At 36.8% G+C, this 24,767-nt stretch overlaps 1 protein-coding gene across 1 annotated transcript in view; it reads left to right on the plus strand.

Moving 5' to 3' along the window:
- The window catches only part of fng (Fringe glycosyltransferase), a 334,450-nt gene that overhangs the window by 6,944 nt on the left and 302,739 nt on the right, over positions 1-24,767 (plus strand). Inside the window, exon 2 of the mRNA XM_075364957.1 lies at positions 8,300-8,509. Within this exon, the coding sequence (XP_075221072.1) occupies positions 8,300-8,509 (210 nt within the window). The remainder of the gene's footprint in view (positions 1-8,299; positions 8,510-24,767) is intronic.

The raw sequence follows: 24,767 nt of genomic DNA on the forward strand, positions 1-24,767 counted from the left end.
CCTCCTCTTTTGATTGCAATCGACTGAACAAAGGTGTCCAAAAAAGCCCAAAATCGTAAGACGTTTGGATTTGAACTCGCTCGCATGAAACGCATAGGGGAGTAACTTGTATCTTTGTAAAAAAATAAATAATAAGTTAAAAAAAGTCCTTACCGTGAGCGAACCGAGGCTCAATCGAATAAAAAGAATTATTATTTTTGTTAGCCTAAGTCTTTCCACAAATTTTCTTGAATTTTCGCATTCAGAGATTAAATTAAATCGAGTAACTTTACGTTATAGCATTTCACTACTAAGTAACGGACGGCGTGCAAATAAAAATATCTTTAAAACGTTTTTGGTTTAAAAGTCGCCCGCTTATAATTTCTGAAATAAACTCATTGTTGAAACAGAAAAAAACTGTCTTCACAAAATAAAAATAAAACCCTAAATATGTGCGTTTGATTGTTTAATGTGTGAACATATTTAAATATATATATCGGTCGATTGAGTATTCCTTCTTTATTAAGATTGTTAATTTAAAAAGAAAAATAGAAAATAATTTAATATGAAATTAACCGAATAACATTTATCGAAAATAAGTTGTCTTAAATGAAATTACATTTTTGTTTTGTTTTGTTTTTATTCCTAGTCCGCTACTGCAGTTTTTACGATAAATTTTCCTATTAATTTTATAATCTATGAATAAGGTGCTTTTGGTTTTTATATAAATTCATTAGTCGCTAAGCTGTTTTATGTTGCCGATAAAGCTTATGAATTATTTCGTTTTCTTCATCGATTCCCTTCTACCGTTTTCTTTTCCGTTCTTCTGTACTTCCAGCTAAACCTTTGAGTTGTAGTTGCTATTTCTTTTTGGATCGTCGAAAATATTATTGTTTTGTTCAGAATTAAATTCTTTACAAGTTTTATTTAAATCTTTTACGCGTTTATAACCCGTTTAACAAAATTATTCTACGTCAAACATAAAAACAAAGGTTTTACCCCGATTTATTGGTTTTCACCCCCAGATTTATCAAAAGCTACTGCATTTACGGTTCTGGGACCTGTTTTTTCCGATTTCTCAGGTGAAAAACAATATGAAATCGCTAATTCTGTCTCTTAATTAACGTCGTTAAAACTTCAATACGGCCTCATTTCACCGAGCTAGCTGAAATCCGAGCGAAAGTTTTCGCTAGCCGGAACTCGCAAACGAAGCGTTTTAGCGCAGATACTTATATATGAACTTTTTCCAATATTTTCACGAGTAGAATAGGTTACGAAAGTCCCGGGAGAACCTCGCGATACGCTGTGTGTAGTTCATAAATATTTGTATCGCTTTACGCGTTCAATTCTTCCTTCTTCTTTTGAGACGTTCATTAGCTTATTGTTTACTGTCTTTAGTTTTTTAATATTCGTTTTCATATCTTATCGTTTCATAATATCTTCCATTAATTTTGTAATTAGCTGTAGAATATTCTATATTTCGTCTCCAAAAGACGTATTATTTGTAAATTTTATAAAATGTATTTTCTTTCTTCGATACTAACTCTTTCATCCGGTTTACAGTGTAATTAGAAAAAAAAATTACATAGATTTGCTATTACTGTCGTAAAATGTTGTTTCGAAATGTACAACTGTGACTGGTCCACCTGGATGTAGAGTTTTTCTTATTTATAAATTCAGGAATAAATTTTGGTTGAAAATGTTCAAGTATTAATATTTAAAATATGTTTTTTTTAATAATAAAAATGTCATTTTAAAATTTCAAAGAGAGTATTCATCGCCTCTCGAAAATCAGAAAGCATTTTATAAAGAAAATGGAAATGGCTCGAGTACAGTTATGGTAATTTTAAATAAATCCGATAGGATAATTTTAGGAACGTCAAGTAATTCGACAAATTAAATGTTAAAGTCTGCTGATATTATTTTAATGTTCTACTTATTGCTATTAAAATTATCAGTATATTAAGTAAAGTAACGGTTTTATAATATTTTACTGTTTCTCTTATCCTGTAGATATATTCTTTATTCCTTTAACGAAAATCTAGATCGTTAATTTAACGTTATTTTCAAATTATACATTTTACCTCTTAATCGATGGAATTTGTATCGATCCTAAATGGAAATCGATATGCCAGTAATTTTACCAAATTTTTTTACCTTCGGGACCACCGTTAGGTATTGCTTCAGAGGATGAGCTGAATGATTTGCAGCGTGTGAAAATGCCATGCCTGACCGGGATTCGAACCTGGGACCTCCGGATGAAAGGCCGACACGCTACCACTCGCGCCACGGAGGCCGGTGAATTTTTACCAAATTTAAAGGTTTTTACGTTAACGCAGTTTGGAGATATGAAGCGTTAATGAATTCCCTTAACTTTCCTAACGCTTTTGAAAAATTCGACAAAATTAGATTAAACATCTCTAAAACGTAATTTCTGGAGATAATTATCATAATTAAGTAAAACCTATCGTCGATTAAAATTCATATATTTGAATTATTAGAGGGAAGGGATAGTTTTTGAAAAATTGTTTATTGTATATTACTAGTTTAAAATATAATTATCAGGTAAGAAAAAATTTATCCTTATAGCGTTTTCATCTAAATATAATATCACCTACCTCATATTTTTCCACCCTTTTGACAATTTAAAAAAAAAATTAATCGAATCTGTTTCCTATATAATTATGTAGAAATTTCAAGCTTCTAAGTGAACCCGATCCTGAGATGTTACGTGAAATCGACTTAACATCGCTTCTATACACGTACTCGTGTTTATAAGTGGTTTTTTTTTTTGCTGAATTTCGGTGTTTTATGGACCCTTAATTTAAAAAATATATGTCCCAACGGGTCATTTTTTAAATTTCCCACCACTATATTTCATACTAGACGGGAAGTAAATTTTATACTTTTTAGTAATTTAAAATAAAGATAATACGTAAATGCGTGGAAATATTATTTTATTAAATTATTGTGTATTTTGGGCTTGGTTGAAATTTACTGACTGTAAACAAAGATCTGATTACTAGTGTTGATTTTCTTTGTTATAAACCAAAAAAACTTTTGTTAATTTACTGTTTGAATAGGAAATTTCTACTTTTTTAAAATGTATTTTTGTATTTAAAAATACGGTAAAAAATCTGTTAAAAATGTAGACGACACAGTTCACATAAGGATTGGTGTGACTTGTGTGTGTGTGTATGTAGACGTATATACATTTTTAAACATTATTAATGAATAGCTTTTATCGAATAAAAATCTGTCACCGTATATCTACCCGATTAAATTTATAAAAATAAAAAAACAGGATTACAATTTCGGATAGCTCGATTATTTTTGTGACATAGGTGGTAACCTTGTCGATTTAATACTGATGAAGATGAGGTTGAACAAAAATGATAAATAGAGTTTTATAACTTTTGTGATAAAGAAATTAAGATTATTTTAAGGAGATAAAAAAAAATAAGTGACCTCACACGATGAATGACGCTTTTTTTACACTATCGATGTACACCTTGTATTAAAAAACAGAATTAAATTGATTTTGTCGATTATCATTATAGACACACACAGACAGACACACACACACACACAGAGAGACACACATATAACACAACACACACTCATGCATGCAGTTGTTAAATTAATAATTTTTTTATAGATAATTTTGATTTTACTATGAACTTAATTAATTTGATTGACATATTGTTAGGTTCTTGACGATTGATAGGATGTATTTTTTAATAAATTATCGATGGTATGAGCCAATCAGCGTCCAGCGATAAAATATATGTATATATTTTTTTCGTAGTTCTTTGTTAATTAAAGAAAGGATCTTAATCTACACCTTGTTCGGTTTCACTCGCTTGACTCTTGTTATTTATATATTATTGTTATCGATAAGACATTTTTCTTATGATGGTTAATTTGGTAAGAGCTGCATTTTGTGGGCTTGAATATGTTGCTCTTCGTTGTTTTTTACTTCAAAAAAGATTTTAATACATCGATAATGTATAAATAACCTGATCAGGTATTTCGAATCCGTAATTCCTTTTTTTAAGGCTTATTTTTTTAATGTATACAACTTTTATATTACTGTATATAATTAGTTAGTAATCCATTTTACGGCCTGTATATCGAGCTATTTGATTTAATTAATTTTATTTTTTTATTCGACTTTTTAAAGATCAATTTTTTGATCCGTAATTTTGACGGTAAACCCTACAACTCTATTACTCGTTACGTCTCTTCTAACGAGTTTGAAATTAAACAGAATAAAAAAAGTCGAGGTCGATTTATATTATTAGTAAAGTTTTCTTTTCGCATAACACTTCGTCTTTTTTTTAATGTTTATTTTTAATTTCTATACATACTTTCTTTTTTATTTTATGAAAACGAAGTTACCGATTTAATTGCCGACAACTATAATTACTACTAAAAAATGACCGATAACCAGAAGTAGTGGTCTATATTGAAAGAAAACTACGATTAAAAAATCAGTTATTAGGCAGTTTGTGGACCACGATGTATGTTAGCCTTGATATGCTGTATGTTACAGAACGATGTGTGCCGTAACAGTTACTCTCTGAAATAATATAAATGTTTTGAAGTGCAACTAGCATATCGTGTCAGGCTTATTACGGAAAGCGAAGCGGTGGGGAAAAGTGAAGCGGTTAAATGTTATTCGCCGAACCGACTACGATATTGTTTATCGGCATGCGAAACCCTCTGAATCGCCGACAATAATCAGCCCTGCAAATAGTACCTTCATTAGAGGAACCGGATGTATATTAGAGAAACCGGCCGTAATCGTTTAATAGAAAGTTAAAGTTATTTATGGAACTGACTTGAGGAAACGTGTTGTATTTTTGTTACGTTTGGCAAAACTTTAGTATGAATGTGAAACAATGGAAAAAACATTAAATAAAAACATCGCAAAGAGCCGCATTACTCTTTACAACTCTGGCTGCAGACGGTTTAAATCCTCGATAAATTACTGCTTAGGAGGGAAATACATTCATACTTTCGATTTATACGAGGAACTACATTCCTCGTATACATTCATACTTTTAACGTTCAACGTTAAAGTATGAATGTATACGAGTAAAAATTATGTAAAAAAAAAAACTGTTTTACTCTTTGAGTAAAATGCTAATGAAACATCGTTACTCAAACTCGATTTGTTTCATTTGTTCTTCGATGCTGTACTTGCATCGAGGCGTAAAAAAGAGTGTTTCGAGAAAAGTTCTATCATCAATCTCCTATAGTTTACTCCGACTGCCTCAGACAAATACGGGTTATTTAAAAGCTGGAAGGTTCTAATACAGGGTGCACAAAGTAGAATTTAAAGCTATTTAATATTTCTTAACTTTGACTTACAGTAATGAATCGCAAATAAAATTAAAGAGTAACTCTTGTAGTTTACCCTGTAGGTGTTCAATGTGAACGTCTATTATCCAGCGGCGAACTTCCGACCGATAGGAGAGTTCATTCCGTATTTTAACCGGCATATCTGGAGTAATGGAAGCTACAGGATTGCTTCAATGCTAGGTCTCAAATCGAGTAGATTAGTAAGTAGCGGAAGCGCATACATAAGATCCTTTATAAAATTCCAAAGAAGAATAAATCAGTGGTGCTCAGTCGGGTGACCTTGAAAGCTACGGCAAACAAGCTCTGTCATCGGGTCTATGTCGACCGATCCAGCGGTTGGGGAAAACGTCGCTCAACCGATCCTGTACAGAGTTGTGATGTCAGTGAGGAGGCGCATCATCTTGTCGCCAAATAAAATTCTCTGGTCCGTCTTGCAGTCGAGTAAAGAGCCGTGTACGCAGCACATTTAAATAAGCAAATCCTGTTAGGCTTGCTTCAGAAAAAAAAACGGCCCGTGCTGTCGGGATATCGCGCAAAAGACATTTAATTTTGGGGAGATTCTTTCGCGTTGTAAGAGTTCATGGGAATCTTCTAACTCGTTTTTTATTTATTTTTTTTTTACCGGCTGCAAAACGAAGTGTCATTAGCGCCCGAACACGATATTTATATGATAGCAATTAAATTTAAAAGGTTGACCTAAAAGCTACACTAAATTAATAAACAAACGCATTCGAAGTACGCCAAACGGCAAAAGTAGACAAACGATTGTACGAATAATTAAATTTTTGAATCGTGATGTACGACCTTAACAACTCTTATGACATTTGATAACATAGTCGTATCTTTACCTAAAATATGTATAATGTTAGGCACAAATTTAAATTTCCGACGCAGTGCCGCATAACAGACAGTCCAATACTTGCAGCAAGCGCAAATGGGTGCATCAGATATCAGGTATGAGTGAGTCTGTTGTGTCCACTCACGCAGACGGCAAATAATAACCTCCTCACGACGACTATTCCTAATGAAGAACTCCAGGATGACACGGTCTCCTTAATCGGACGAAGTTTATTACTGACGGTAGCATTCCATTCACTCTGCTGCTCATCACGAACTACACTCTTCACAAAACAGACAAGATCGTTCGAAACAACGCAATTAATGAAAGGAGGCTGCGAACAAGTTTCTTTCTGACTCGGGAGTCCCTTTCGCACTGTAATAGTTCATGGGGAATTTCTGACGCCCAAATACGGACGTTGTGTGTTAACTTTTCTAATAAGATGAAATATTGACCGTTCACTAAAAACAATACTATCAAGAAAGTCGTTATCTTCATGCTTCTACATTTCGATCGTCAAGTCTGCACGTATAGCGTAATCTGTAGCCATCAAAGCCTCTAACAGCTGTAAACGGTATGAACGCATTCAATTATTTTTCAATATTATTATTCAGTGCTTGCGATGATGATATGTTAATATCGATACGAAACACCCGTTCTTCAGATTTATAATAATAGGCTATAAATTTCAGTTATAAAAGTATAGAATAATTTTTTATATTTGATTTACTATTTTGTTTATACTATTCAATAGTTAAAAGGAAAAGTAAGTTGTCTTTAGAATATTTATTTTTCATGAAATATTACTAAAATAATTAGATCTTTAGTTTCTATTTGTATTAGGAAGAATTAATCGAGTTTCATTTAATTTTTTTTTTTAATTAAGGGTTCAAAATTTAGTCAAGATTTTGTATAAATGAAAGGGAAGAACCGTTTAAATCATATTTCACATTTTTGTTTCGTTTTGTTATACAAAGCGTTGGAGGTCTGATTACTTTTATAGATAATAAATACTTGTTAATGATATAGGAAGAAAGGGAGAGGTATAGGACGGAACGGAAAGTCCATCTCTGCAGGTAGTCTAGGTCGTCAGTCCTAGAGTAGAGTAGTCTCAGACGGTTAGGCAGTCAGTAATTTTACAAAAGGTTTTTCATAACTGCACCTGCTTTAAACGTACGTTATAGTCTACGGGTTCAGGTCTACAACAGCGGTCGTTTTACTAAAAAAAAAAAAATATATATATATATATATATTTCAGTGTAAGAAAATGTCCCGCCTATTACATCTGTTCTTTTATTTATGATTCTCCAACCTGCAAAGTGTTTTCATTATCTTTAGTTGGCATTCTTTCATGACTGAAATAAATAGAAAAAAACCCCAAAAAAGTTAAATTATATTACCTTAATTTCAGTCTATTGTATTTCGAAATCATTTAATTTATAAATAGAGTTTTTTCTGTGATAATCGCTTTATTTTTCAGGCTGGTTATCTATGCGGTGTATTTATGTATGTATTTCGGCTTGTTTTTTGTTTAATATCTATCTACAAACTGATCGATCGGTGTGGATAAAATTTGTAGACGATTTCTGTATACGGGACACTGATGGCATTAAAATTTAGTCGTAATTGATCAAGGAAGCGGCGAGATACTACCTTTTAGATCTCGTATCTCAAAATTTTACTCGTATAGTAAGTCATTAATTTACATAATTAATGTCATTTAGATATTTTATGATGGAGTTTGGACTTATTCGGTCTCCCGAATATTAAGGCATATTATATTCATTTTTTATAATGTCGAGTGAAATATTAAAAAAAATATGGCCTCGTTAATTGCATTAAATATTATAAGAATAAAACTAGTCGCATAAGCTTGATCTTAATTAAAAATCTTTTTGTGTTTTTAGTGGACTGTTGTTTAATATTTTTACGCGTAGAATTCTTAATTAAGTATTTGATAATATTTTTTGGCGATTTATATTTCTATGCGATTATAATATGTATGATATTTGGCCTGTGTTGTGTGAATCTGCGAATGTGTGAGCGTGGGCTGGACATTTATTTATTATCATTATTATCATATTTATTACATGTCTTATTATTTTGTTTTTACAGGTTGAGGGGTGGCACGAGCGTGCGCCTCAATCGTGGCGTGAGGAAGACGTTGCAGCCCCTACTGCCCCAGAGGCACGTCTGACTGCCACCGCTAAACCACCTGGTACACGTCTGCATGAAATCTTCATCAGTGTCAAAACGACTTCAAATTATCACAAATGGAGGTTACCTGTTATATTAAAAACATGGTTCCAGTTAGCTAAACAACAGGTAACACCATTTGTTTGTTTTTATTATTCGTATTGAAATAATTACAAATTGTTATTATATATATATATATATATATATATATGCGTGTGTATATATCCCCTCCCTCACGTCTATATAGTTCTACTGTTTAGCTATACGCTATACTACATACTAAACGGGAAAATTTTTCAAGTCGAAATTTTTTGCAGATCTTGACGTTTCATGACTCCCGCTAACAAAAAAAAACAATTTTAGCACTGAAAAATTTCGGAATTTTTTGTTTCGGAAATTTCGTATGAATGTTGGCCTGTTTTTGGTCGATATTTTGAGACTGAATGATACGATTTGCATGAAATTTGGCCGGATGATTTCTGTAATGGACACGATCGATCGAGGAGATTGATATGGATCTCATAAATCCCGTACCTCAAAATTTTACTAAAAGAGTTGATACATATTTTCACATAATTAATGTCCCTTTGGTCCTTAACGCAATTTTGATGATTTTTGGTCTTATTCAAACCCTCGTAAAGAGGTGAGAGATCAATTTCTTATTTTTTCTCGTTTTTGAACTTTGTTCAATGCCGTTTTGAATGCCTTTTTGTATATGTATTTGGAAAAATTTTATTCAGGGATAGGGGATAATAATTCTAATTCTTTTTTCGTTTCGCTTCGGATCGGTAAACTGAATTAATTGATTTTTATGAAATATTTTGTGATGATTTCGGAATATAGGTCGTTGATTTCATTTAATTTTAATTACAATCGGTCTTACCGTAAAATTGTTCTTAGGTTATATCAACATTTTTTAAACGAGTGGTATAATTTTTACTTTCCCGGCCATAGCGATCTACGCTTATTGACATTAAACAATTTAAAAAAATAAATAATTTAAATTAATGTATATAATCTGTTATTACTTTACTCCCAGGGACAAAAAATCTATTTTTGTCAAACGGACGTTTGTGCGTATGTACGTGTCTTCTAACTTGGTAGACAGGTTCTACCTTTAGGGGGAAAAAGTTTATTAAAGTTTTTCCAAAATTGGAAAAAAGAGTGAGATCATTCTATGTCGCCGGTTAAATATATTATAGTCATTTGTTCTTATTTTTTGTTTTTGCGTTGACCGTTTTTTTCTGGTGGGGGAGAAATGCCATTTACGCACTGACTGTCGCACTGTTTTTGTGCTTAAGCTTTGTTTATGTTTATTGTTTTATTTTTGTTTATATTGTTTTTTATGTTTACTTTTTGCTAGGCTTTTTTCTCCTTTTTTACCCCGCCCCGACAACCAGACCCGTATTTAAGCATTAAGGGAGTAATCTTGGACCCGGCTATGCCGTTCCCAAGGCTCCATTCAGACAGCCGGGAATCTTTATTTTTGCCACGTCTGAAATGAGGAAATCCCGAAGACATCCCCCACCAGGACTACGGTCTTAACTTTCCCCTGAGAAGCTCCGGAAGGAATCCCTGCCCGATCATCGAGAGTGAGACGCCGGAGCATCCCACCACTCCCGGTCAGGGCTGTCCCACCAGAACTACCTAAAAGCCAGGCGTAGCAGCAGCCAAACCTCACGCCGCACAGCTCAATTCCCCTTCCGCAGGTGAACGACCCTCATGGGTTTGACGAGGTCCTGCAGCCACGATCCTCGAGCAAATGTCCCCACGTAATGCAAGAGGGACACCTAGCATATTTCTTGCAATCCTTCGCTGGTGCCACAATAAAGCATTGTTCTCTCCTATCCGCCCCGCTGCAGGACCCCGCATGGTACCTTACTTTCCAGCACCGAAACAGCGTTTTCCTTGGGACCGCCGCGTCACTCGGCAGGCCACCCATCCAATACGGATGCGACCTTCCGTCAGCAACGCACCCTCCCAGATGGGTAGTACAGCGACTGTCATCACCTGCGTGGTCCCATACGCCGGGCGCATGGAGAGCTCGTCGACGGTCACCGACTCCCCAGAGAGTCGAGGCAGATCACCGACCAGTTCCTTCTCGGTCGTGAGGATGTCAATGTCTTTAACCAGAAAGGTGAACCAGCCGGGCGCCACCGCTGGTTGATACCGTGATGCCCTCCACCTTCTCCATTATCGCTTATCGAAGCTTGGCTGCCGTGTTCCCTACTCCACACACCGTGAAGAGGAAGGCTTCCCCCTGAACCTGAACCTGCGGGCGGAAAGGATCCCTGCCTCCCCCGGCGACACATTCTTCTTGACCGTCCGGAGGAGATCCGGGTAAGTTTTTCTCTTCGCCTGTATCACAACCGGGGCCGTAGGCGGCCCCGCTGGCCTGCTCGTAGGGGAACGACCTCCCGTAGCCCCTCAACTAATGGCATTTCGAGATGAATAAGGAGCGTATTTCCAAATATCCGTGCTTATTCTACCAGATCGCGCAGGATCTGCCCCATCCACCCGGCAGGTCCTCAAAAGCAAACCGAAGAATCTTTTTCCACTATTCGTGGAATGGCCGCAGCAAGGCTGGAGACCACATACATACCCCACACCACCAGCATCCAAGTCCCAGTAAGATCAACAGTGCTAGTCTTCCCAACGATTATTTGGCCCTTCCCAACGAACCAGCTGCCCCGTCCAAAGCACCTACCCTAGGAAGCGACCCCGCAGTTGATGGGCCACTTCTGCCGCCTGATGAAAGATCCAGACCTGGGGAGTCCCCTGTAGAACACTTACATCCTCTACCAACCCTGACGACTCGAAAACGTCCTTCGGCCACCCCCGAAGGATGACGAGCTGCGTTAACTCATTGGCACCCAGGCCGCTCTCAAGCGCTCGTCGGAGATCAAAACTTCCAGGCAACCAACCTATCCCTGGTCTGTAGCCACCCTCCGTCGTCTGAGTAGCCGTGTTCCGAAGAACCACGGATGTGGACGTAGCAACATCCACTGTTTCAGGCACCGTGTCATACCAAACATCGTTGATATTCTTCGAGATCCTACTGAAGTCCTTGGAGCAAGTCTTAATTTTCACTTTAGTATTAGGAATCCTCCGGACTAGGGACTTCAAGCTCCTAATACAATCAAGCAAGTCGATTATATCAGCCTGGAATTCCTCCCGACAACTAAGAGACCCTACATCCTCGTCCGCATCGTCTGTCTCCTTCCCCAACCACCATTCCGGCTATCCCACCTTGCTCCTTGTCGGACATCCCCAACACCGCTGTGCCTTTCATGGACGACACCGTGCTCCTATCAGCGGCCCGTAACTTCTTTTGATCTTCCGCGTCAGTGGGAGAGACAGTTAGCCGTCGCTTTGCTGAAGACCCTCCAGCAACCTTCCCTCATCTGCATCCATATCAAGACCCTCCCGTGACAACAACTTAACGGCGGGAACTCCCTCTCATATTCATTAATATTGATGTCCGCCAAGTCGCCTTCCTTGTCTCCGTCATAAAAATCGTCCTGAGGAACGCTACCGCTGTCTTCAGGAGATACCGTACGGATTACTCGGTTCTTCCGACGCTCGATGCACTAATAAGATCATTCATGTTGAAAAACAAACAAAAAAAACAGGAAAGTCAAATCGTAAACAATTTGACTACTAGGCACTTGGCTACCGAAAATCAACAGTTCCTAGCAACTGTAGGCAACTGTAAAAGACCCACTGCAGGCGTAAATGCAGAAACAAAATACGCCGGACACACCAAAAAGAGTCCAAAAACAACAAATGGCAGTAGGCAGCACTAGAATATACCACAAAAAGTAATATTACAAAGTTTCGTAATATACATACAAAATTAAATAAACCCACGTAGAAACCAAATCAGCAGTCCTTGGTTACCGTAGTCTAATACAAAAATAAACCCTGTTAAACACTAAATTATCACAAAAACACGCAAAACTAAGAGAAAAATGTAAAGAAACGTGTAACACAACGAAATAATAATTGGAACACGTAATATAAATAGTTCAAACCGTGAAATAACAAAACATGATAATCCGAGTATCCAGGATGGCTACCTAGCCAGTCCACTACAGAAATGAACACTAAATTTGATAAAATAAAAAAAAGTAACTACTAAAACGAAATGAACAACAAAAGAAACAACTACAAAATTACAGCGGAGATCCCGTAGCGTACGGTTGTCTCCTCTCGTTTCGAGTTATACTCGTGTTCGTTGATTTTCTTTACTTGTTTTGTTTCGTTAATGTTTGTACGTTGTTAATTTAGTTGTGATTCGTTTCATTGAGTTTGGTTTACGTTTGGTTTAGTTTGCGTTTTTACCTACGATTGCTACGGGTTATAAATAATAAAGTTTATCTCGTCGAAAACAGCAATTCGCTCCCACGGCTAGGCCGCTGAATGCCAGCAAGTACCTGTCCACCATTAAAGTGTTTAGAGCTTTAATCTGGCTGGTAGCCAACCGTATCTCTCGGTTAGCTTCCTACAGCAGCGCGGTAGGAGTTTTTCCTTTAGGCAAACTACTGATGTCGGTTGAACAAAGCAACCGCATCAAGAAATTCCCACACGATCCAACAATGCGGCTCTCGCCACATTGACTCGTCGCTTGTGAATGGCCAATTTTCCCCTTGACCTCTAAGTTCCAGGGTGGCCTGAGTTCTGCCCCCCCCCCCCCAAGAGCTGAGCAGTGTTCGTTCGATTGGACCTCTCCGCAGACGCACAGCTCATCAGCTGCGAGGCGGAACAGAAACAAAACTTGTTTAAATTTACATGGTTGGAGAGCACTCGGGTTCCCGTTGCCCTTAAAAACGATAAAGAGGCCGTATGATTCCCCAGATCCTGTATAAATGTATACAAGGACCTTCCCTTAGTCGTGACGTGCCATTCTTGCTGCCATGCTTCCATCGCGAGGCTGTAAAGCCTCTTCCGCAGGCGGGAGATGGGCAACTGTTTGAAATTTAGATCACCTTTCCGCTCCGGTACAGGCCGGCTCGAAACCGCATCCCAAATACCTCGGCCTATTTCCATCTCCACATGGCCGCCCGAACTTTCACCACTAAATCGATTGGGAGAGCCTTTTCCAATGCAGTGGTAGCCTCGTAGGAAGTTGTTTTAAAAATACCAGTGCATGCATTAAAGCTCTGCGCTGGGCACTCCTTATTTTCTGAATATGTGCTCTATTTCTGTCCAACCTATGTGCCCAAACAATCGCAGCATAAGAGGCTATAATTTCGAATACACATCGGTAGATCATGTACAAGTGACGGCCCGACAGCCTGTAATCCTTCCGAGCAATCCTCCTACTTTGTGCATCACAGAGACGGCGTCCGCCGCTGCTTGCCTAATGTCGTTGCTAAACAGCAACTTCTTATCAAACAAAACACCTAGGTACTTATGAAATCTAACTCGGCTGATCACACAGCCTTTATAATTAATATGGGGCTTACGACCGTACGATAATTTGTCTGCACCCTTCAGAAGTATACACTTCGACTTGGGCACAGAAATCTTTAAATTTTGCATGTCCTTCCAGCCCTAAGCGGTTGACAAAGCTGCCTGCGCCTGGTCTTCTAGTTGTGGTTATGAATTACCACGAACTAACAGGAGACAGTCATCGGCGAAAAAGCCTGCTTTGTTACCCTTTGTTGGAATGTCAATCCCAGAAATCCGTCGAATATCAGGTTCTACAGCAAGGGACCGAGAACGGAACCCAGCGGGCTTTTCCTGGTGACTCATTTTTCCACAACTAGGTGTGCATCCTTAAACAGAGCCGTACGGTTAGACAAATAGTGTAGACAATTAGCCTGCCAAGCGGCTCTTTTATGACAGGCAGCAGATGATAGAAGACATCCGGGTCAATTTGGTCAACACCCGGTTCCTTTTTCAGTGCCATTCGAGAAACCACTCGGTCTGTATTCACGAAATCCACAGCCCGTACGCAATGGAGTGGTGTCTCACCCGCCCTGACACCGACTTCTGCTTCACCCTCCGGAGCATCTGGAAACAGAGTATCCAGGAACGCCTGGTAAGTCGCCACAGATGTTGTTTTGACCACCAAACCCGCAGCGAATACTGGACAGCACGTGCAATGGCGTTACACCTTGATTTCAAAAATTAAAAAACTTTAATATAATAATTTTTAATGAATATTTGGTTCATCGCCGGGGTTTTTTAAACATAAATTTTTATCGCATACTTACTTTAAGGGTTCTACTTAATTTTTTCCCGTGCGGTTTCCGGGAATGGCTTTTCTGTTTGTCGGCGAGTCTCAGTCGATAATTAATCAATTGAGTTGACGATTTAGTCAATCGTTAAACGGTTAATATTTACGGTAAAATTCATCTTGATATCATAAACCATTTCGATATAAAACGTTGAATTTTTGACATTGCTGATGGTTTTAAATGAAAATAAATTTGGCTACCGAATACTCAGTCGGGTTTTAAGAAAAATGTATAAACGTGATTTTTATTGTTAGGAGAATTCACGTGTATTCCGTATAAAAATGGGATAATAAATCTTTATTCTGTAAAAATGATTCCGCTTGTTTCTATCGATGTCATTTAAGTCGCGTATTGCAGAGAAAGAAATAATATTCTTAAATTCCATATCAGATTTTAATATAGCTAATAATATACAATTCCTATTATTAGTGTAATCTTGAAATGTTGAAAGATATAAGCTTTGGCAGCAGGTAGATTAAAATCGATATGAAATGAAGACGAAATTTATTATTAAGAAAAATATGAGTTAGTGTACGAGCGAGGGAGAGACGCTAAACCGTATCGAGGATTAATATAGCAGTCTAGTGAAATTGCCCTAATCGTGTTTCCGTGGTAGAAAACCGATTTATAAATCCAATTTAAGTCGCGGTCACATAAATAAACCTGTATATAATGCGAATTACTTCAATTTCTTCGGTAATTCGTTTTATTGCTATTACCGCTTTATCTATGGATAATGTGTCTTTCTTCATCGTCTTAATCGTTTCTTTCTCATTAAGTTTACATCTTCATTTTTGTAATAATATATTAGTCTGTATTAATATTTAAAATTATAATAAGTGTACCGTATAATCGGTAAAAATCGTCTGTAGCCGGCTTCATATACGCTAGTACAAGGTTCTTGTATATGTATCGATAAAAAAATTCCTCAAAATGAAGATCGGAAAGTAGTTTTGAAATTACAAACACTGTTTCCTACTGACTTTTAAAAAATTATATTTTACAAATTTTTTCGTAGAATACACTTTGATTTGACCAAGTAAAAGAGACTTTACCGTCTTTTCTATTTCATCAGCCTTGTTCAAATTTTAACGATAACCGATTAGATTTTGTCGGCTTTAGTTATTAATTTTTCCTTTTCTTTTTCTATCGGGCTTAAAATTCATCCAAAAAATTTCATTAAATTTGTTATTTTCTTTTTATGTGATTCGTTTAAACAAACCGACAACTGGAGATTATTTTGCTAAATAACCCCCTACTGAGCGGTAGCGTCTCGGCTTTTTATGCGGAGGTCCCGGTAAGATGTGACAATTTTCGAACGCTACAAAATTTACATTTAACATTCCTGTGCACAAGCTTCAAGTTTATATGGTGAATTAATCATCCAAAAAATCAAATAAATAGTTTTTTTTTAATTTTCTGAATTAATTTATTTTTAAAAAAGAAACTGTAAGTTAAAAAGTTTTACATTATATTTCCTTCGATCGGTACAAACATTTTGCCAAAATTAATAAGTTTTTGGAAAAATTTCCATCACCTGTAGACATTTCCTTCAGCTTTTTCTCCACGTCGATGTCTTATGCGTTTAAATGTCCATAAGTGATATTAGGTATCGCTTACCTTTTAAAGTAGATTTTAAGTGAAAAATCAGTCTGTATTAAATCGCAGGAGTAGGGAATACATATGCTTTGCGGGTAACCTTTGATTTGTATTGATGCGTGCTTCGAAAACATTATTTTGAAATAATGTGTCGGCAAACGAAATAAATTCAGTTGACGTTTTCACATCTTTGCGGAGGATACTGCACGGGATATTTTCTACCGATATACTTTTTTCAACAGATTTCCTTCTATCAATTCCAACATATTTAATATTTTCGCCATTTGTCCTCGTAAATATTCCACGATCGCGACTAACCCGATCCTCATAGAAATGCTTTAGCTGTTTATAAACTTGTATATTTCGTTACTCGTATTTTCCAAGCAACTTTAATATCTGTGATTGTAGTTATTTTTTTATGCGTAAAATAAAATTTGAAATCTACGCTTTTCAAATGAATGTTGAATTTTACATAAATGTTACACAAATATACAGCAGGTTTCGCTGCAGTATTGCCATATATTGTGACGGTGGCAGTGGCTGTGTTGGTTGAGTCACAGCGCCGTATACCTTTCCACCCCTTAAAAAATGGGAATTACAAAACCCTGAAATGGTTTTTAAATATTTATCTGAAAAGTATTTGCAAGCCCAAATATACTGAATATAGTTTACTGTAGTCGGGATCGGGAGAATTTACTGTCATAGTAAATTTTTTTACCTTTCTTCATCTCCTTTCAAGGTTGAAGTTCAAAAATCTAGAAATCGGTTTATGGACGTGAAGATTACACTCACCGAAAATCAAGTTGGTTTCTTCATTTCTTACCGAGAAATTATAAAAATAGCAGGGTTTAAAAAAAAATCCATTTTAACACTTTTAGTCTGAATTTCAAAAAAAATAATAAATCAATTTTTAGATATTCATATTAAAATTACACACACAAAATTTTAGGTTGATATCTACGTCTGTTACCTAAAATAAAAAAAAAAGTATATATATATAAAATTCATTTCAGGGTATACAAATTTTCATAAATTTATCTTTATTTGTCTTTTGCTGGGCGTTGATCACTCACGGCATATTATTTTATATATATAGCATCCCCCATCTCGGCTTCGCCCGAGATTATAATGTAGCCAACCCATTTTTTAACAGTATTAAATTGATTGAACTTCCGCGTATATGATATTTTTTGTAACGTTTTGATTTTCTGAATGTATGGACTTTCCGAATTACCAGTTCTGGAAAGTCCAACGTATAATTATCCATGATAAAAACAGTCTGATCGTAAGTCAATACCGATGTGTTTGAATGTTTGGCCTTGCGCTTTATTGATTGTTATAGCAAGTAAACGTTTTATAGGGAATTGGAGCCTCTTGAATTGAAGTGATAAGTCTGCTTGGATCATTGGGATGCGGGGTATAAGAGCAACCTCTCCTGCAACTGAACTTGTCATAATAGTAACCTCAGTGATGTGATTTCGCGTAGTTTTGATTTGCAACCTTGTGCCGTTGCATAACCTTGGAAGGTTAAGGTTTCGTAGTAAAATAATCAGAACTTCCATTTTAAGATTGAGACTATGAGATGGAAAACCTGTAGAATTCAAAAATTCTGGATGATATTGGACTGCATCTTCCGTATTGATTACAAAATCTACAGATCGATATTCCTTGCTTTGCTTTTCAACTTTTTTCTAAAATCATAGTATTAATTTCAAATGCATAAATATTTCGAGGAGTTATGATAAGCCACTCGTGCGGTTTTTGTAAAAGCTTACTAATTTCTGGATAAATATTGGAAATTAGATCATCCATTGTATGCACAACGGTACCAATGTTTTCATCGACCGAAATGTAACCATCATTGTGAGGAAGAGTCCCATTTCCAATGTGTAGTAGTTGTAAGGGAAAATTAGCATCGCTACCCTCAAGATGAACTCTCATATTAGGTCTTAAGTTAGTAGTGAGGACAGATTTCCATAAGGGTGATGATTTAAGGCATACGTGAACATCAGCCCTAGTTCCTCTCGCGAGGACAGGCAATGTTTGCCGATCGTTTACAGCAAACACGAAAGTTATACCACCCTTTAATTTACTGCATGATCTAATATCTCGAAAGGTTTAATCAACGGCTTCAATATGAACTCGATGACTCATTGTGCATTCATCCCGCGCTATAAGTTTAGCATCTTGAAAAATTTGTTCAAGTGACCATTTTTACGAATAGAACAAACAGATTCTTGCCCACATGCAACATTTAACGGTAACTTAAAACTGGAATGTGCAGTTCTCCCACCATTTATAAGTATATCAGCTATTTCTGTTGATGCTTCATTGATTGCAATGTTTTTAGTCGAGCGAACGAGCAAGAAGTAGATCGATTAAGAAAGTTTTTCCGGTGGCTCCAGGAACATCTAAGAAAAAATCGTTGGGTTGTTGCAAGCAACACTGTCATTTATATCATCAGACGCCTCACGTTGATGTGGTACTAATTTAGGAAGATTAATACTTACAAATTCTTTCTGTTCATAGACGTCGAAAGAAAGTCTTAACATTAATAGCTTCTTGATTATCACGTGTTGGTGTTGATAAACCGAAATCGCATAAGTATTTCTCACTTTACGTAACGACAATATCTTCAATCTCAGTGAGACCTCTATTCAATATTTCATCTGAAATTGTAATCTCTACGTTATTGGTTTGACGTCTGATTTGATGTAAAATATATTTACAAAAATCTTTTTGGAACATTTCCCACAAGACGTTCGGTCGGGCAGGATAACAAAAACTAATATAATTGCAAATAATTCTCTTAATTTAGGCGAAGACTGATAGATAGAAGCATCAGCAAGTGTGTCTATCCAGTGATTATCATTTTCCAATAAGCCAAGTACAGCGCAAGCAGCTTTATATGTTTGGCGTAGCTTACCGTCAACAGTTTTCAAGTAATCAAAAGATGTATGTCCTTTAACATTATGCAATAACGTACGTAGATGAAAGCATTCACTTTGGTTTGGGTGAACTGTATATACTCTACCCAGAGCAGCATCCTTTTTGATTTCAGGAAATCCTTCGATGTCAGTTTCGCACTTTCTTCTGCCAAACTTGTTATTATTATAGATATAGTATCTAGGAACTTCAGGATATAACAGTATCTTATCGAAGTCATCGGACTGACAAAGCTCAAAAAAAGCAATAAGAGTGGTCTTCTGTGGACTTTCAAGGACTCATTGGAGATTTTATTCAGTGAATTTAAATATGTTGATAGTTTTCTAAGTGAACAGCTAAGTGAACAATAGTGGGATAACGTAGACGTATAGGAAAGTCAAAATATCGCCAATCGGCCTCAGATGTACATATATCTATCATTAATGTACTGATTCAATTCATCTCTGATTAGTTATTCGTATAAGTGGATATTGTAAGTACTTTTTTGTTTGAAAACGTTGCTTGATCTGAACCTTTGGTGTAATATATTTGCAGTTGTATCGAAATGCTTGCACAGAGTTGCAAAATTCAACATTTATGTGGGTATTAAAGCAACGTAACAATAGTGGACAATATGGGGCAATCCATTTATCATCAATATCAGTTATGTTACCTTGCATGTTTAAAGTTGTTGTATGATCTCTGTCGTCTGGACTTCTGCGATAAGTCGGTTAACCGTCACGTGCAGTTTGAGTGTTGCAGATATACATTCGAGCATACGTTTTGAACATTTTCCATATATCTTGCATGATGACCTATTTATATCACCACATGGTTCGTTTCACGTATGTTTACAGACAGTGTCATATTATAATGGGTCAACATTTTTATCAGGGAGTTCACCAGTTGTGATAAGTTTGGTTTGCTTGGAATTTCTCCCGCCACCATCCCATTCAGTCGCCTTAAAGCATACGACCCAATGTGTTTGCCAAAAACGGCTACTGAGCCACGAAACAGTTTAGCGACCAATTTCCTTCCTAAATAACTCCTAGAGCTTACCTCAGCGTGAGCGGACTAAGCGTGGTGCCATGCACCACCGGCTTACGTGTCCCAACCGCTCACTTGTCATATATTTACTAAAATGGGTAGGCGAACCCCGTCAACTACTAAAAATATATATGACATCCATAAATTAAAATTTGTTTCGTCTAGACAGCAATTCGCTGCCACGCCTAGGCCGCTGAATCCCAGCAAGTACCTGTCCACCATATTAAAGAACTTGAAGCGTAAATTGGCTAGTGGTCAGCCATATATCTCTAGGTTAGCTTTCCACAGCAGTGCGGTAGGAGTCTTTCCCTTAAGTAAACTACTGATGTCGGTTGAACATGGCAACCGCATCAAGGAACTCCCACACGGTCCAACAATGCGGCTCTCGCCACCTTGACTCGCCGCTTAAGAGTTGCCAATTTTCCCCTTGACCTCTAAGTTTCAGGGTGGCCCGGTCTCTTCCCCCCCCCCTCCAGAGCAGGGCAGTCAAACATCAGGTGTTCATTTGATTGGACCATCCCGCTGACGCGCAGCTCATCAGCTACCAGACGAAACCGAAACAGATATTGGTTCAAGTTAACATGGTTGGTGAGTACCTGGGCACACGTTGCCCTTAAAGACGAACTCGAGGCATACAATTCCCTTAGATCCCGTATAAACTTGTACAGGGATCTTCCTTTAGTTGTGGTGTCCGATTCCAGCTGCCATGCTTCCATCACGAGGCTCTGCAGCCTCTTCCGTAGGCGGGAGAGACAGTGTAACAATAGTGGACAATATGGGACGATCCATTTATTATCAATATCAGTTATGTTACCTTGCATGTTTAAAGTTGTCGTATGATCTCTGTCCTCTGGACTTCTGCGGTAAGTCGGTTAACCGTCATTTGCAGTTTGAGTGTTGCAGATGTACATTCGAGCATACCTTTTTTGAACATTTTCCATTTATCTTGCATGATGACCTATGTATATCACCATATGGTCCATTTAACATAAGTTTACAAACAGTGTCGTATTATAATGGGTCAACATTTTTATCAGGGAGTTCACCAGATATGATAATTTGGTTAACTGGCATTTCTCCCGCCACCACCCCATTCGGTCGCCCTAAAGCGTATGACCAAAGTTAGCGTGAGCGGACTAAGCACGGTGCCATACACTACCCAACGTGTCCCAACCGCTCACTTGTCACCAAACTAAAACTAAAACCGGGAGGCGCCCCCCTTGTTATTATATTTAAAGACAGCAATTTCCTGTCACGCCTCGGTCGCTGAATGCCAGCTAGTACCTGTCCACCATAATAAAGTGTTTGGAGCTTTAACTGGCTGGTGGCCAGCCAATATCTCTGGATTAGCTTCCCACAGCAGCGCGGTAGGAGTCTTATACCCTTAGGTAAACTACCGATGTCGGTTGAACAAAGCAACCGCATCAAGGAACTCCCACACAGTCCGACAATGCGGCTCTCGCCACACTGACTCGCCGTTTGTGAGCGGCCAATTTTCCTCTTGACCTCTAAGTTCCAGGGTGGCCCGGTCTCTGACCCCCCTAAGAGCAGGGCAGTCAAACATCATATGCTCATTTGACTGGACCTCCCCGCAGACGTACAACTCATCAGTCGCCAGGCGGAACCGAAACAGATTTGGTTTAAATCCACATGGTTGGTGAGCACGTGGGCACCCGTTGCCCTTAAAAACGAAATTGAGGCATACCATCCCCCCAGATCCTTTATTACTTTATACAAGGATCTTCTCTTATTCGTGGCGTTCCATTCCACCTGCCATTTCCAAATATTTCCATATATTTGCCAGAACCAAATATTTCTTTTCTGTTAATAAGGTCTAGGTGTTTTTTCATTTTCAAATGGAAAACTGGTTATTATATGGTGTCTATCAGTAGGTTTTTGACCAGTGAATAGTTCGTTTTTTATTTATGGCCATTCAGGACTCCACGTAAAATGTACAAATAAAATTTGACGCCCATGTTTACGCATTTATGACGTATCATCTTGAGATTTCTCATGCATATACTTAACCAGTGAAAGCTGAGGGAAGTATGACACTTTATCTGTGTTGTTAGCATTAAGATTGTTGCACAGTATCTCGAAGATGAATGTAATCATTAGCACGTAACTTTTTTTGTTATTACGAATAAAGATTAATCTTTCAGTGATCATTTTGGCCATCATTTCAACATAATATTGATTAGATAAGTTTCTGTAATAATGTAAAAAATTGTCAATGTTATCTCAAACCGTAAATCGATTAGCATAAAATTGCTTGCAGGGAACTGTTTTATTTTGTTCATTATTATTTAGCGGAATAGCTAGATAATAACCCTTCAAAATCTTCACCCTTCAAAAACATAAGTGGATATTGTAAGGATCATAAGAGCGATGAAGCTCAGACACACGTTGTATTTGACCGTCACGACCACCTACGATTATATATCTAGGTCTTTTATCTTCTTCAACCAGTAAAACAGCAACTTCATTAGTAGCTGGAGCATTATAGCGACCCCTATGCTGATTAACAGGTACACGATCAGCATGAATTATTAATTAAAAATCTTCCGCGTTACCCAAAGGTGTGTTGTCAATATTGCATTTAAACTCTCTGATCAAATTATGTTCCAGCAAAACTTGCTGGAGTGCTGTCATTAATTCTTTCTTCAAGTTTGGAACAATAAATATTAGTACGAAGAGAAGTTTGATCAGCATCAGAAAGAAAGTAAATTTGTAAAAACTGGTTATCGATGCTAGGTTCTGACAATAAACTTCGTATGAGATGGTAATCTTGACCTTGAATTTTAAACGTAGGCGTAAAATTCTCTTGTACAATTTGTTTAGCACCGAAAGAAGTCATCTGAAATAAAGTGTTTTATTTTCCAGCATTATCGAGAAAATGTTTTGATAAAGTATGAGATCCTAAAATTAAACTGTTGATTGGTTTTGGTAGCTCATTAAGTGTAGGAAGTGAAACTTTCCCACCAGAACAACACATGCCAGCTGCTTCATCTTTCCACGTTTTTGCAAAACAGTGATTGCATATTTTAATCATCGGACCAATTTGTAAATCTTTACTATTAATATAATTCAGACGAGGACCATATTCAAAAGCAGGTCTGAACTTTAAAATGGCTTTCTTATATTGTATAGCATCGTAAATAGATCCTCACGCTCTTCCATAGTCTCATGTAGACGCGATCTAGACGATTCGCCTCGCATTTGTAGATTTTCTACCAATATTACGTCTCTTCTGTTTCGGCATGATTTTAGAAAAAGAACTCAACAAATACCGCCAAAGTAGATAAATAAATAGATTAGAATAATACAATGTTTATCGCCTATCACAGAACCAATATATCATATTATCTGAGAAATCGAGTACAGCTGCATTAACCTAACTACTACACGTATATCAAAGAAACGAATTAAAATTGTCCGATATTCAATAATTAACAATTATCGGCAGCTTACGCTCTCGTGATTAAGTAGACTGAATTTAGCGCAACATGTCTGCCACCTAGCGGAGAGCCAATATACTACGTAAAAATTTTTTTAATTGTTGTTTTTATGTTTCTTTGAGATTTTTCCATTTGAAATATATTAATAAACCTTCTCAGTTATGCCAATAAACACGTGTAAAAATTTGGTTTCGATTGATCGGGTAGTTTTTTTGTTTATCCTGAACAAAAAAAAACCTCTTCCTTTTTATATAATTATAAATTACTAATGTTAATAGCTATTCTGGGAATTTTTTGTAAAATTGTTATCGTATACGTAATGATATAATGTAAAGATACTACATCTGTTTAACAGTGTCACTCTTAGTGACACTTTTTTGATCACAATTTTCCGATTTCTGTATAATTCTCTTTCAACTAAATAATTACGATACCTCTGAAACGACGAAAAAAATTTTTCTCCCTATAATATTCTGTTTATCGATTTATTTAGACAAATCTTTTGTGCGTTAGTAAAAGTTTACGATGACAAACATTTAGTACAAGCAGCATATCCTTTCGTAATATGTACATTGTTATAAATACTTTACAAAATGTTTTGCCGACTTTCGAAGAAAAGTACGGTATTACTTTCGGTCGCAAGGTGGGATTGGAGGGGATTTAAATTGAATTTTCTTTACGTTTTGGGATATGAGGATTACAAAAATACCATTCATGTATAAAATTTTGCGTTTCGAAAATTTCCTAAACTATTAGAACCATTTCATTGAGATTTTGCTCTGCTGTAGTAGGTTATCTGAAGTTGTGCATGTGAGAATCGATGAAATTTGGTCGAGTCGTTCTTGAGTTATTCTCAATTGTTTAAAAAACATTTGAAAATTTTGTGGCTCGAAAATCTCCAAATCTCGAAAATCAGTTCCATCGGAATTTATATGTGCCGTTGTAGGTGTCTGAAGTTGTACATGTGGAAATTTATTAAGATCGGTCGAGTCGTTCTTCAGTGACGATCAATTTAATGTTTACAACAGCAACATAACCTTAATTTGAGCTACTTTGTATAGGTATATTTTTCATACGCGCTTATGCAGCCACGGTGGTGAGCGAGTTTAAAAT

The sequence above is a fragment of the Lycorma delicatula genome, chromosome 4 (assembly GCF_047948215.1).
Source record: "Lycorma delicatula isolate Av1 chromosome 4, ASM4794821v1, whole genome shotgun sequence".
NCBI lineage: Eukaryota > Metazoa > Arthropoda > Insecta > Hemiptera > Fulgoridae > Lycorma > Lycorma delicatula.